The 13,277-nt window shown below is 41.1% G+C and overlaps 1 protein-coding gene and 1 pseudogene across 1 annotated transcript in view; one reads left to right on the top strand and one right to left on the bottom strand.

The window, feature by feature from the left end:
- Positions 1–228: 228 nt before the first annotated feature.
- The window catches only part of LOC126485035 (pikachurin-like), a 779,910-nt gene continuing 766,861 nt past the window's right edge, over positions 229–13,277 (bottom strand). Inside the window, exon 16 of the mRNA XM_050108640.1 lies at positions 229–2,229. Within this exon, the coding sequence (XP_049964597.1) occupies positions 2,081–2,229 (149 nt within the window). The 3' untranslated portion in view covers positions 229–2,080. The remainder of the gene's footprint in view (positions 2,230–13,277) is intronic.
- On the top strand, positions 2,565–2,682 carry LOC126485309 (5S ribosomal RNA; annotated as a pseudogene).

The raw sequence follows: 13,277 nt of genomic DNA, 5'->3' as shown, positions 1-13,277 counted from the left end.
TTGTCATAAAATGATATGTTTCTTTCCAGAACTTTATGAAAAATCTGTTGCTTCGGCATACAGACTGAACAGTTTAGCAGATGGGCTGGCAGCTGATTATTTTTTTTTTCAATCATTTTTTCAGTGCTAAGTGATTCAAGTGAAAAAGCTTAATCTTTTCAACACCACGATCAAAATTCGGATTGAAATTTCTTGTATAGTAGAGTGAAAGAGCAGATAGTCACACTCTGATATATGTATACGTATATATATGGTGCTTAGAAAACATACATGTCGTTCGCAGTCTACACAGTCAGTCTGCGTATCGAAAATAGACATTACTGAAATGATAGCACAGAGAAATCAGATACAATACATACATGAGAGCATTGTCATACACATTAAACTAAAATCTCTAAATTATGTGCAAATTACTTTGTGTTTTAGCTTAAGTGATTCAGGACTGACACAAAGATTACATTTTTCCAGCTGTTATTTAAAACACTGAATTCATTAAAAAATTATCTGGAATGTTTTGCTCCACATTCATAATGAAGCTAACTACACACTCGCACAATATTCTAAACCACCATTTCACCGTACGCGAAGTTTCTGCTCACTTTAAAATGAAGTCACGACAGGTATAATCACCTCTTCTTCCGTAAAGAAGTTCTTTGGTGAGTGTGTATAATTTCGCTTGATCGTACGTTTTGAATATACGTTTATATCTCTTTCGGTAGCAGTCTTTTCATTTTTTTTTTATCTACAGCCTTCCATACTCATAACAGCTGGTGTACATACATAGGATATCTCTTGGGTACACGTCTAACAGTGCGTCTGATTTTAAATGCAACATTAGATTTGAACTTCTTCTCTGGAACAACGCTCCACTGAATTATCGATAATGAGGCCATTATTCGGAAGCAATATTTGTAAAGCACTTCATAAAAAAGTAGATAGAGGTCTCTTTATCATCGCGTTTCTCTTTATAGTAATTAATAATAATAATAATAAATTTATTCTTATCGTGATGCACCAAATAGTGTAGTGGCATGAGCCGCAGTATTGACTTTTTTTCCAGATCGAACAGATCCGTAACGATTTTTTTTTATTTATTTACTGAAATGTCGCAAGCATTTCGTCGTCATATTCGCCTCCGGCTTACGAGAATCAGTCACAATAACATGTTAAAACATCTCCTCAAAGAAATCAACATTTCTATTTTCGATGTAAGTACATCTTCGGTTATTAAATGTGAAGTACACAAAGTGTGTACAGAATATTAATCACGGAAAGTGTATTTAACAGCACAGATCCCGCAAATTGATATCTAAAGTGATTCTTGTGGCATAGTTTTTATTGGGGATTCGGAACTGGAAACGGGAAACATATTAAGTTTCCAATCTGCAGAGCATAGGATTTGCTATCAGAGCAAGAGGTAAACTACTTGAAAATATAGTGCGATTTTACTGCGACTTGCCAACTTCCTGAAGCCACAAGAAGTTGTTCAAATAAGTAATTTCAAATAAACATCTAATACATAATAGCTGTACTTCGTCTTGCCATCTTGTTAATTCACGCACCGAAGGAACTGATAGGACAGATGTTTCAGATTTATTTGATCCAGGTGTGTGTGTGTTAGTGCTCTAAGAATCGCGGCAAATGTAGCTATAACAAGGTACTTTGTGCAATGTTTAATCTGTCACGATGTTAAGTGATGATAGTTCTGAGTACCAACCACTTCGCATTTTTAACACGGATGGCGCGTTCGAGTAAGCCGACTTTGCTGCGCCAAATACAAGTGCGTATCTCATAAACTGCAGTGCGTAAATGAGTCCAAGAAACCGTGCCACGGCCCGAAGCGCCTCACAAGCCGTCACTGATGGCGATTGGCAATGACTGAGATCTATCCGTGACAGAGCACCGTCAGACTTCAGCGTGCCGAGAGGTCTCGGTGGGAGTATGGACGTTGCAGCAGCTGTGGAAGCCACGTCGCCTGTCGAGTTGGCGAAGCGAGGCCTCGGACTCGTTCCTCGTCGGCCGAACGGCGAAAGCTGGACGAAATGCAGGCGGCGGCGCTGAGTGGTCGTGCCGGCGGCGGTTAGTTGCAGCGCTCGATGCCCCAGCCGGAGGTGGACATCTCAACCAGCTTGACGCGGTAGTCGGCGTCCAGGATGAGGTCTGAGATGCAGCCGACGAGGCCGACGCGGTATTTGCCGTGCGTCTCGCGCTCGATGTCCTCCATGCCACCTGCAAAGCAAGAGGCGCGTCCAAGTGAACACACAGTATTCGACACCACCCACTGAAACAGTTCTATCGAAACCTCCCCGCTTTCTGTCTGCCTAACAAGGACACGATCCCCGACCGACTGAAACTCCCACCTAACTTCACCTACCCAGAGACCTCGTGCATGTCCTAAACGCTCGCCAGTGTTAGATTCCAGCTGGAGGTCGATCGTAAATGTGCGTGCACGCTGATGGCTAATCAATCATATAATTGGGTGTTGTCTGCTCTATCGGACAGGTGTGAAAGGAGACACCGTGCATTCATTTAATCTGACTTTTGCAATTTCTTATATTTATTGTGGTAACGGCCTTGCCGCAGTGGCTACACCGGTTCCCGTGAGATCACCGAAGTTAAGCACTGTCGGGCGTGGTCGGCACTTGGATGGGTGACCATCCAGGCCACCACGCGCTGTTGCCATTTTTCGGGATGCACTCTGCCTCGTGATTCCAATTGAGGAGCTGCCCGACCGAATAGTAGCGGCTTCGGTCAAGAATACCATCATAACGACCGGGAGAGTGGTGTGCTGACCCCACGCCCCTCGTATCCGCATCCTCCACTGAGGATGACACGGAAGTCGGATGGACCCGGTAGGCCACTCGAAGCCTGACGACGAAGGTTCTTTTATATTTATTGTACACCATGTGATCAAAAGTATCCGAACCCCCTGAAAAACATACATTTTTCATATTAGGTTCAATGCGCTGCCACCTACTACCAGGTACTCCATATCAGCGACCTCAGAAGTCATTCGACATCGTGAGAGAGCAGAATGGGGCGCGCCGCTGAACTCATGGACTTCGAACGCGGTCGTGGGACTGGGTGTCACTTGTGTGATACGTATGTGCGAAAGATTTCCACACTCCTCAACATCCCTAGCTCCAAATGATAGTCAAAAGGAAACGTGAAGGGACATAAACAATGCAAAAGCTTGCATCAAGACCCCGTCTATTGACTGACAGAGACCGCCGACTGTTGAAGACGGTCGTAATGTGTAATAGGCAGACATCTATCCGAACCATCACAGAGGAATCCCAGACTGCATCAGGATCCACTGCAAGCACTATCACAGTTAGGCGGGAGGTGAGAAAACTTGGATTTCACGGTCGAGCGGCTGCGCATAAGTCACACATCACGCCCGTATATGCCTAACGACGCCTCGATTGGTGTAAAGAGCGTAAACATTGGACGGTTGAACGGTGTGTGGAGTGACGAATGACGGTACACAATGTGGCTATCCGATGGCAGGGTGTGGATACGGCGGGTGAACGTCATCTGCCAGCGTGTGTAGTGATAACAGTAAAATTCGCGGGCGGGGGTAATATGGTGTGGTTGTGTTTTTCATTGAGAGAGCTTGCACCCGTTATTGTTTTGCGTGGCACTATCACAGCGCAGGCCTACAATGATGTTTTAAGAACTTCCTTGCTTCTCACTGTTGAAGAGCAATTCAGGGATGGCGATTGGACCATTCAACACGATCGAGCACCTGTTCATAAGGCACGGCCTGTAGCTGAGTGTTTACACGACAATAACATCTCCGTAATGGGTTGGCCTGCACTGAGTCTTGACATGAATCCTATAGAGCACCTACGGGATGTTTTGAAACTCCGACTTCGTGCCAGGCCTCACAGACCGACATCGGTACCTCTCCTCAGTGCAGCACTCCGTGAAGAATGGGCTGCCATTCCGCAAGAAACCTTCCAGCACCTGGTTGAACGTATGACTGCGAGAGTGGAAACTGTCATCAAGGCTTGGGGTGTGCTAACACCATACTCAATTCCAGCATTACCGACGGAGGGTGTCACGAACTTGTAAGTCATTTTCTACCAAGTGTCCGGATACTTCTCATCACATAGTGTACGAGAAGTCCAAAAAGGAAACGCCAGTCAACCAAAGCAGGTCGATACAAGTCTCAAAAATTCTCGAAAATATCGACGATTTTCCAAGAAACTTTAATTGCCAAAATCTACGCAGTTTCTCACGATCCCGTGCCCGGCTCACTCGGTAGCTTTGGTGAATGGTATTCGGGTAATCAGTGGATTGCTGATTCGAATTAAGCTATGGTCGTTTTTCGTTTTTTCTTTTAATTCGAGTATCTGCGCCATTCCAATGTAAATTTCACCAAATATATGCTAATTAACCCTTACCTAATAATCATTTTATGAAAAATGCAAGTCTTCTTATTCCTAACTACATTTTGTATGCAGAATTCCAGTTTCCATTGCAAATACAAATTCTTAATTATCGATATTTTCTAATGACTGGTTATGATTCCGCAACTCTTTTAGTTCATACAGTCGTTATTATCAATTTTTAATAAAATGTAGATAATTATGTATCTACATTTGTAATGTTGGTGATATATAACGGTAAACAAGGAGACATGCATTTTTCATAAATAATGCTGATTAGGGATGTGTTAATTACCACATATTTGAAGATCTTTTATATAAATGATGTAGATATTTGAGCTGAGGGATGGCGTAAAACAATAGAAAGAGCCCAGCGAGTTTCAAAGCAGCGATCGATCGGTGGTCCCATTCACACTCTATGACGCTACCCAGTGAACCACGTGACCAGCTGTAAAAAGTTTCTTAACTTGGGTGAAAAAAATGGTTCAAATGGCTCTGAGCACTATGGGACTCAACATCTTAGGTCATAAGTCCCCTAGAACTTAGAACTACTTAAACCTAACTAACCTAAGGACATCACACACATCCATGCCCGAGGCAGGATTCGAACCTGCGACCGTAGCAGTCCCGCGGTTCCGGACTGCAGCGCCAGAACCGCTAGACCACCGCGGCCGGCAACTTGGGTGAATTAAAGTTCCTCGGAAACCTGCAAAGTCTGTTTTCTTCAGAATTTTTGAGAGTTGCATAGAAATACATTTCTCGGTTGATATTTGAGTTCTGTACTTGACGTACCACAGCTATAACAAACTTACTAAATTCAGAGAGCCGAGTGATCTCCCAATAAGATCGAGTGCAAGCAGTCAATCTTCAATTAATCGATTGCTTCACACGAGGCCATCTAGAGCTCCCGCTTCTGTCGCTTTCATTTCTGGCGAAGACCTGCGTACAGCATAAATTTTGGACAAAATCGTCTACGACATGCAGGCGCGATCCCCAAGTTAGTAATAGTATGGTCACACCACTGTTACTGCACACGTTTGAGTGTATCCGATATACATGTATTTTACATATGAAGAATGGTCTGTTGTATGCTTTATATTAATGTTCTTTATTTAATTTGTGTAGTTACTTAATTTCGACGTTGCGTCATTTTCAAGCGCTTGTAAGATGTCTCCATGTTATACATTCTTGAAAAGGACGCATTATAATCAGCTACTCGCACAAATTAAATTAAATACACATCCTAAACAGACCATGTTTTCATCTGTAAAATATTTAGAGGCTGTGGCCCCATAAAATAAAATAAAATTTTATCTGGCAGATGCAATTATTTTAATGGATGCTGATAATAAACAAACATTCCGTAAAAGTTTTGTTTCTTACTCAAAACTCAATATTTTCTCAGACATCATACGGAATGCGGGCCTACAACCTAGAACAAAACGACGTAAACTAAGTTACATATATTCACTGCGGTTGTGGGTTCGGAAGTCTAGCGATGGCTCTGTTATACGATGGGTTGAGAATACTAGTATTGCAAGTGACATTTCGTAAAAGAATAACCTAAATGGACATTTGGTAAGCTAAACAATGTATCTTTTAAGATAAAAAGATTTACAAGTGAATTCCTATTGAGTATTGCACTATGTGATGATAAAGTTTAAGCTCAAAGATAGCACCTGGATTGCATTTAGAGTACAACTTGTGCAAGTGAAATGGCGCACGAAAGAAGAATTACTGCTGTCGTTAATGAAGCTTACGATGCGTATTTTTCTGACATTTCAGCTATAGCGTAGTTTCTTTGCTTTTAAGAGTATTTATAGTAGTATTCAACGCATATTTAAAGGGGCTATGCGTAAAGCCAATCCTTGTCTGAAATAGTAGCTCGGCCCCCCCCATGAACCACGGACCTTGCCGTTGGTGGGGAGGCTTGCGTGCCTCAGCGATACAGATAGCCGTACCGTAGGTGCAACCACAACGGAGGGGTATCTGTTGAGAGGCCAGACAAACGTGTGGTTCCTGAAGAGGGGCAGCAGCCTTTTCAGTAGTTGCAAGGGCAACAGTCTGGATGATTGACTGATCTGGCCTTGTAACAATAACCAAAACGGCCTTGCTGTGCTGGTACTGCGAACGGCTGAAAGCAAGGGGAAACTACAGCCGTAATTTTTCCCGAGGGCATGCAGCTTTACTGTATGATTACATGATGATGGCGTCCTCTTGGGTAAAATATTCCGGAGGTAAAATAGTCCCCCATTCGGATCTCCGGGCGGGGACTACTCAAGAGGATGTCGTTATCAGGAGAAAGAAAACTGGCGTTCTACGGATCGGAGCGTGGAATGTCAGATCCCTTAATCGGGCAGGTAGGTTAGAAAATTTAAAAAGGGAAATGGATAGGTTGAAGTTAGATATAGTGGGAATTAGTGAAGTTCGGTGGCAGGAGGAACAAGACTTCTGGTCAGGTGACTACAGGGTTATAAACACAAAATCAAATAGGGGTAATGCAGGAGTAGGTTTAATAATGAATAGGAAAATAGGAATGCGGGTAAGCTACTACAAACAGCATAGTGAACGCATTATTGTGGCCAAGATAGATACGAAGCCCACACCTACTACAGTAGTACAAGTTTATATGCCAACTAGCTCTGCAGATGACGAAGAAATTGAAGAAATGTATGATGAAATAAAAGAAATTATTCAGATTGTGAAGGGAGACGAAAATTTAATAGTCATGGGTGACTGGAATTCGAGTGTAGGAAAAGGGAGAGAAGGAAACATAGTAGGTTGTAAGTAGGCTGTTTATGTTTTCTCTATGTAAGTAGGCTGTTTATGTTTTCTCTATGTAAGTAGGCTGTTTATGTTTTCTCTATGTAAGTAGGCTGTTTATGTTTTCTCTATGTAAGTAGGCTGTTTATGTTTTCTCTATGTAAGTAGGCTGTTTAGGTTTTTTATTGGTAACGCCACCTCTGTATGACAAACACTGGCTTGCAATTGCTTTGGCATTTGTATTTTTGTCATTGATGTTTGTGTTAATTGTTTTGTGCTGCTGCATTGCCTCGTCCCTTAGTTTAGCATCTGAGCTCAGTAGATTTAAGTTAGATTAAGAGGGGGTAGACTATATGAGAAACTGACTATGGAGAATAGGTAAAGAATGCATTGCGAAGTTATATAAAAAGGATTTGGGCCCAAATGAGTATTGTACAATCAGAAATAATTATTTTGAAAGAAATATGAACAGAATACAGAAAGCATGCTTGGATCAGATTTTTTTGGTGGAAGCAAAGGTTGAAATAAGACGAAAGATCTATAGAATGAAGTTTTGGGATGGACTGCAGTACCAAATGTTACACTGAAAACGAACCCTGTCCTTTCCTTTTGTGTTATCCCACTATGTGTTTGTGTACCCTTGAGTATTTGTTTTCTTCCTGTCTCTGTGTAGTTTCATAGAATTTTTTCTTCTTTTAATATTAAGCTACATTCACTATGATGAGGAATACTGTTATCCTCGAATATAATTGGCATTAATAATATGTTATTTACTTTGTAAAGATGTTTAGACATTATTTACTCTGTTTTGTGTTAATGCTAATGTGTGGAGTTGATGTTTCAAAAGTTATTGTGATCTTTTATGTATGTACTCATGTCATAATTCCTGTAACACTGACGTATATGTCTATTTCTATTCTTTTGTAACGCCTGTTTTACTACAAATGTTATCTGTATTGTTATGTTCTTTAATGATGTATTTTGTACCTTTGTTATTGTATTCTTCTGTTATAAAATTGTAATTGTCACCAGTTCATGATATTATTAACTTGTAAGTTCCATTTCACTGCACACGTTTCTGTTGGACATAGTATATGGACAATATGTGAGAAGTAGGGACTGATAGTGTTTGCACGTGTGTTGGTAATTCAGCAAGGGACTGGATAACAGCATTGCTGGTTCTAAGGACAATTAAAAGAAAAACTTTCTGAGTGCACAAGTGGTGGTTTATGGACTTGCTATATTCTCTGCAAGAATCTTCGATGGTGATTGTGCACCTGCACAGTCGCAACGGATGGCTGCTGGCCGTCTCTACCAGGACTACAGTGGGTCTGCACCTCTGGTGGCCCACCAATACCATTATCTCTACAAGGACTACAGTGGGTCTGCATCTATGATGACCTACCAACGCCATTATTTCTACAAGGACTGCAGTGGGTCTGCACCTCTGGTGGCCCACCAATACCACAATCTCTACCAGGACTCCAGTGGGTCTGCTCTGTGATGACCTACCTACCAATATTCTTCCAAACTTCGAATGACTCTGCTGTGGGTTTGCTCTGTTGTGGCCCATTACCTGTCTGCATGTCGAGAGTCAGCACTGTCTTTCCGTTGGAAGGTCAACACTACTTCTTCAAGACTGCATGGAAATCCACTACTTCTATGTGCATTTTCTTTTACTGCTTGGACTTTGAGAAAAACTCTGCATTTTTACTGTGATGAACAATGTGGACTGTCTTTATGGACTGTGAGAAATTTTGATCTTTTGACCAACATAATATTAATAAGTGTGTGCATTTTATATCTTTGTTACTGTAATTGTGAAAAATTTTTGTCAAATCTGTATTGGCCAGTGCCCAACACCATTTGTAAAAAATTTTTGTGGGGAGCATGGGGGCTATGTAAGTAGGCTGTTTATGTTTTCTCTATGTAAGTAGGCTGTTTATGTTTTCTCTATGTAAGTAGGCTGTTTATGTTTTCTCTATGTAAGTAGGCTGTTTATGTTTTCTCTATGTAAGTAGGCTGTTTAGGTTTTTTATTGGTAACGCCACCTCTGTATGACAAACACTGGCTGTTCTGTGTGCATTCTGTGGCTGCTTTGCATTGTTGTAATACTCGCCATTGTAGTGTTAGGCAGCTGGCTGTGAACAGCGCGTAGCGTTGCGCAGTTGGAGGTGAGCCGCCAGCAGTGGTGGATGTGGGGAGAGAGATGGCGGAGTTTTGTAATTTTTCATGAACTGCTATATTTATATATGATGATATCAAGGTAAATACATTGTTTGTTCTCTATTAATATCTTTCATTTGCTAACTACCCCTATCAGTAGTTAGTGCCTTCAGTAGTTTGAATCTTTTATTTAGCTGGCAGTAGTGGCGCTTGCTGTATTGCAGTAGCTTGAGCAGCGAAGATTGTTGTGAGGTAAGTGATTTGTGAAGGGTATAGTTTAATGTTAGTCAGGGCCATTCTTTTGTAGGGAATTTTGAAAGTCAGATTGCGTTGCGCTAACAAAGTATTGTGTGTCAGGTTAAGCACAGTCCTATATAAATTGTTCAAAGGGGACGTTTCAAGGTGAATATGGATTGGGGGACAGAAATGAAAGAGGAAGCCGCCTGGTAGAATTTTGCACAGAGCACAACATAATCATAACTAACACTTGGTTTAAGAATCATGAAAGAAGGTTGTATACATGGAAGAACCCTGGAGATACTAAAAGGTATCAGATAGATTATATAATGGTAAGACAGAGATTTAGGAACCAGGTTTTAAATTGTAAGACATTTCCAGGGGCAGATGTGGACTCTGACCACAATCTATTGGTTATGACCTGTGGATTAAAACTGAAGAAACTGCAAAAAGGTGGGAATTTAAGGAGATGGGACCTGGATAAACTGAAAGAACCAGAGGTTGTACAGAGATTCAGGGAGAGCATAAGGGAGCAATTGACAGGAATGGGGGAAATAAATACAGTAGAAGAAGAATGGGTAGCTTTGAGGGATGAAGTAGTGAAGGCAGCAGAGGATCAAGTAGGTAAAAAGACGAGGGCTAGTAGAAATCCTTGGGTAACAGAAGAATATTGAATTTAATTGATGAAAGGAGAAAATATAAAAATGCAGTAAGTGAAACAGGCAAAAAGGAATACAAACGTCTCAAAAATGAGATCGACAGGAAGTGCAAAATGGCTAAACAGGGATGGCTAGAGGACAAATGTAAGGATGTAGAGGCCTATCTCACTAGGGGTAAGATAGATACCGCCTACAGGAAAATTAAAGAGACCTTTGGAGATAAGAGAACGACTTGTATGAATATCAAGAGCTCAGATGGAAACCCAGTTCTAAGCAAAGAAGGGAAAGCAGAAAGGTGGAAGGAGTATATAGAGGGTCTATACAAGGGCGATGTACTTGAGGACAATATTATGGAAATGGAAGAGGATGTAGATGAAGATGAAATGGGAGATACGATACTGCGTGAAGAGTTTGACAGAGCACTGAAAGACCTGAGTCGAAACAAGGCCCCCGGAGTAGACAATATTCCATTGGAACTACTGACGGCCTTGGAAGAGCCAGTCCTGGCAAAACTCTACCATCTGGTGAGCAAGGTGTATGAAACAGGTGAAATACCCTCAGACTTCAAGAAGAATATAATAATTCCAATCCCAAAGAAAGCAGGTGTTGACAGATGTGAAAATTACCGAACTATCAGCTTAATAAGTCACAGCTGCAAAATACTAACACGAATTCTTTACAGACGAATGGAAAAACTAGTAGAAGCCAACCTCGGGGAAGATCAGTTTGGATTCCGTAGAAACACTGGAACACGTGAGGCAATACTGACCTTACGACTTATCTTAGAAGAAAGATTAAGGAAAGGCAAACCTACGTTTCTAGCATTTGTAGACTTAGAGAAGGCTTTTGACAATGTTGACTGGAATACTCTCTTTCAAATTCTAAAGGTGGCAGGGGTAAAATACAGGGAGCGAAAGGCTATTTACAATTTGTACAGAAACCAGATGGCAGTTATAAGAGTCGAGGGACATGAAAGGGAAGCAGTGGTTGGGAAGGGAGTAAGACAGGGTTGTAGCCTCTCCCCGATGTTGTTCAATCTGTATATTGAGCAAGCAGTAAAGGAAACAAAAGAAAAATTCGGGGTAGGTATTAAAATTCATGGAGAAGAAATAAAAACTTTGAGGTTCGCCGATGACATTGTAATTCTGTCAGAGACAGCAAAGGACTTGGAAGAGCAGTTGAATGGAATGGACAGTGTCTTGAAAGGAGGATATAAGATGAACATCAACAAAAGCAAAACGAGAGTAATGGAATGTAGTCTAATTAAGTCGGGTGATGCTGAGGGAATTAGATTAGGAAATGAGGCACTTAAAGTAGTAAAGGAGTTTCGCTATTTGGGGAGCAAAATAACTGATGATGGTCGAAGTAGAGAGGATATAAAAGGTAGGCTGGCAATGGCAAGGAAAGCGTTTCTGAAGAAGAGGAATTTGTTAACATCCAGTATTGATTTAAATGTCAGGAAGTCATTTCTGAAAGTATTCGTATGGAGTGTAGCCATGTATGGAAGTGAAACATGGACGATAAATAGTTTGGACAAGAAGAGAATAGAAGCTTTCGAAATGTGGTGCTACAGAAGAATGCTGAAGATTAGATGGGTAGATCACATAACTAATGAGGAAGTATTGAATAGGATCGGGGAGAAGAGAAGTTTGTGGCACAACTTGACCAGAAGAAGGGATCGGTTGGTAGGACATGTTCTGAGGCATCAAGGGATCACCAATTTAGTATTGGAGGGCAGCGTGGAGGGTAAAAATCGTAGAGGGAGACCAAGAGATGAATACACTAAGCAGATTCAGAAGGATGTAGGTTGCAGTAGGTACTGGGAGATGAAAAAGCTTGCACAGGATAGAGTAGCATGGAGAGCTGCATCAAACCAGTCTCAGGACTGAAGACCACAACAACAACAACATTGTTATAGTGTACTTTTGTCCATACGACATGAATTGAGTAAGCTCAGATTCATTGACGTTTTTTCAGTAGCTATCTGGACTGCACATGTGTATTAGTTGCATTGAGTAAAACGTAGCGTCAGTGGAGCTTATGCAATATCGCTAAATCACTGCTTCTTTTATACAATGACTTGAGCATGATGTACGGGGAAATACATTATAGTTAATTTTCTAGATGCCAGTTCCGATTATGATTTACTCGAGATTTTTGATTATGTGCCTGCAGAATAGGGTTCACCGTCATCGATCACGAGTACAAGTGAAAAGAAAAGAGTAAATTTACAGGTAAGTTTGAAGAAATTCTTTCACTTACAGTATGCCCAAATGCAAATTTAATGTTTTCTTTAGGCACAGCGCATCCTAGTTTTTTGATCAAAATCTGTGAAGTTATTCCTACAATATTAAGATACTCCACGCCTTTTTGAAGAAAAACGTGGCTGCTAGTGTGGTAGAACTATCTACTTCTTTACGTTACAGGAAATGAAGTAATTTAGAATGCTCCTGACAAGCATCTGAAAGACAGGAGCAGTACTTCTCTTCACCACAGGTACCGGAAGATGTACCCAGAGGACAGAAGCAGTCGAGAAATCCGGGGTACAAAAACATGAGGTTGGAAAGAAGTTAAGAAATTTAGGGGAGATGTTAACTACTCTTTAATGGAAGGTGACTGAAGCAATGTTAGTGAAACATTTCAACCACAACTGTACGTACCACTACTCTGAAAACTTTATGAAACCCGATAGACAAATCATATTTAAGTACTTTTGGGGTCTTGGTTCTTGGAACATACAAACTTCACTCATATGTACACGTGTATCAGTGAAAGTGAAAGTTTCTAAACCCGGCGCACTTAGGTAAAGATCAAGTAGTAAAATTATACATCTCGGGGTATATGTGTAAGGAATTTTATTTCGAGGCTTTGAATATTAATAATGGAAGTCTTACAACAGCTAGCAGAAAGAAGCACAGGCATTCCACAACCAGATTTCAGAGACCACAAAGAATCTGCTTTAAAGAAACCATCAGAGAGAAGAGAAGAGTTACAAAATCATATTGCCTTCTTACCAAAATTCAGGAGCCACTACAGCAGAGCAGACAATTCTCACAGA

This window comes from Schistocerca serialis, chromosome 6, assembly GCF_023864345.2.
Source record: "Schistocerca serialis cubense isolate TAMUIC-IGC-003099 chromosome 6, iqSchSeri2.2, whole genome shotgun sequence".
In the NCBI taxonomy this organism is placed as follows: Eukaryota; Metazoa; Arthropoda; class Insecta; order Orthoptera; family Acrididae; genus Schistocerca; species Schistocerca serialis.
The sequence above is the reverse complement of the archived record's forward strand: the minus strand, read 5'-3'. Positions and strand labels throughout refer to the sequence as shown.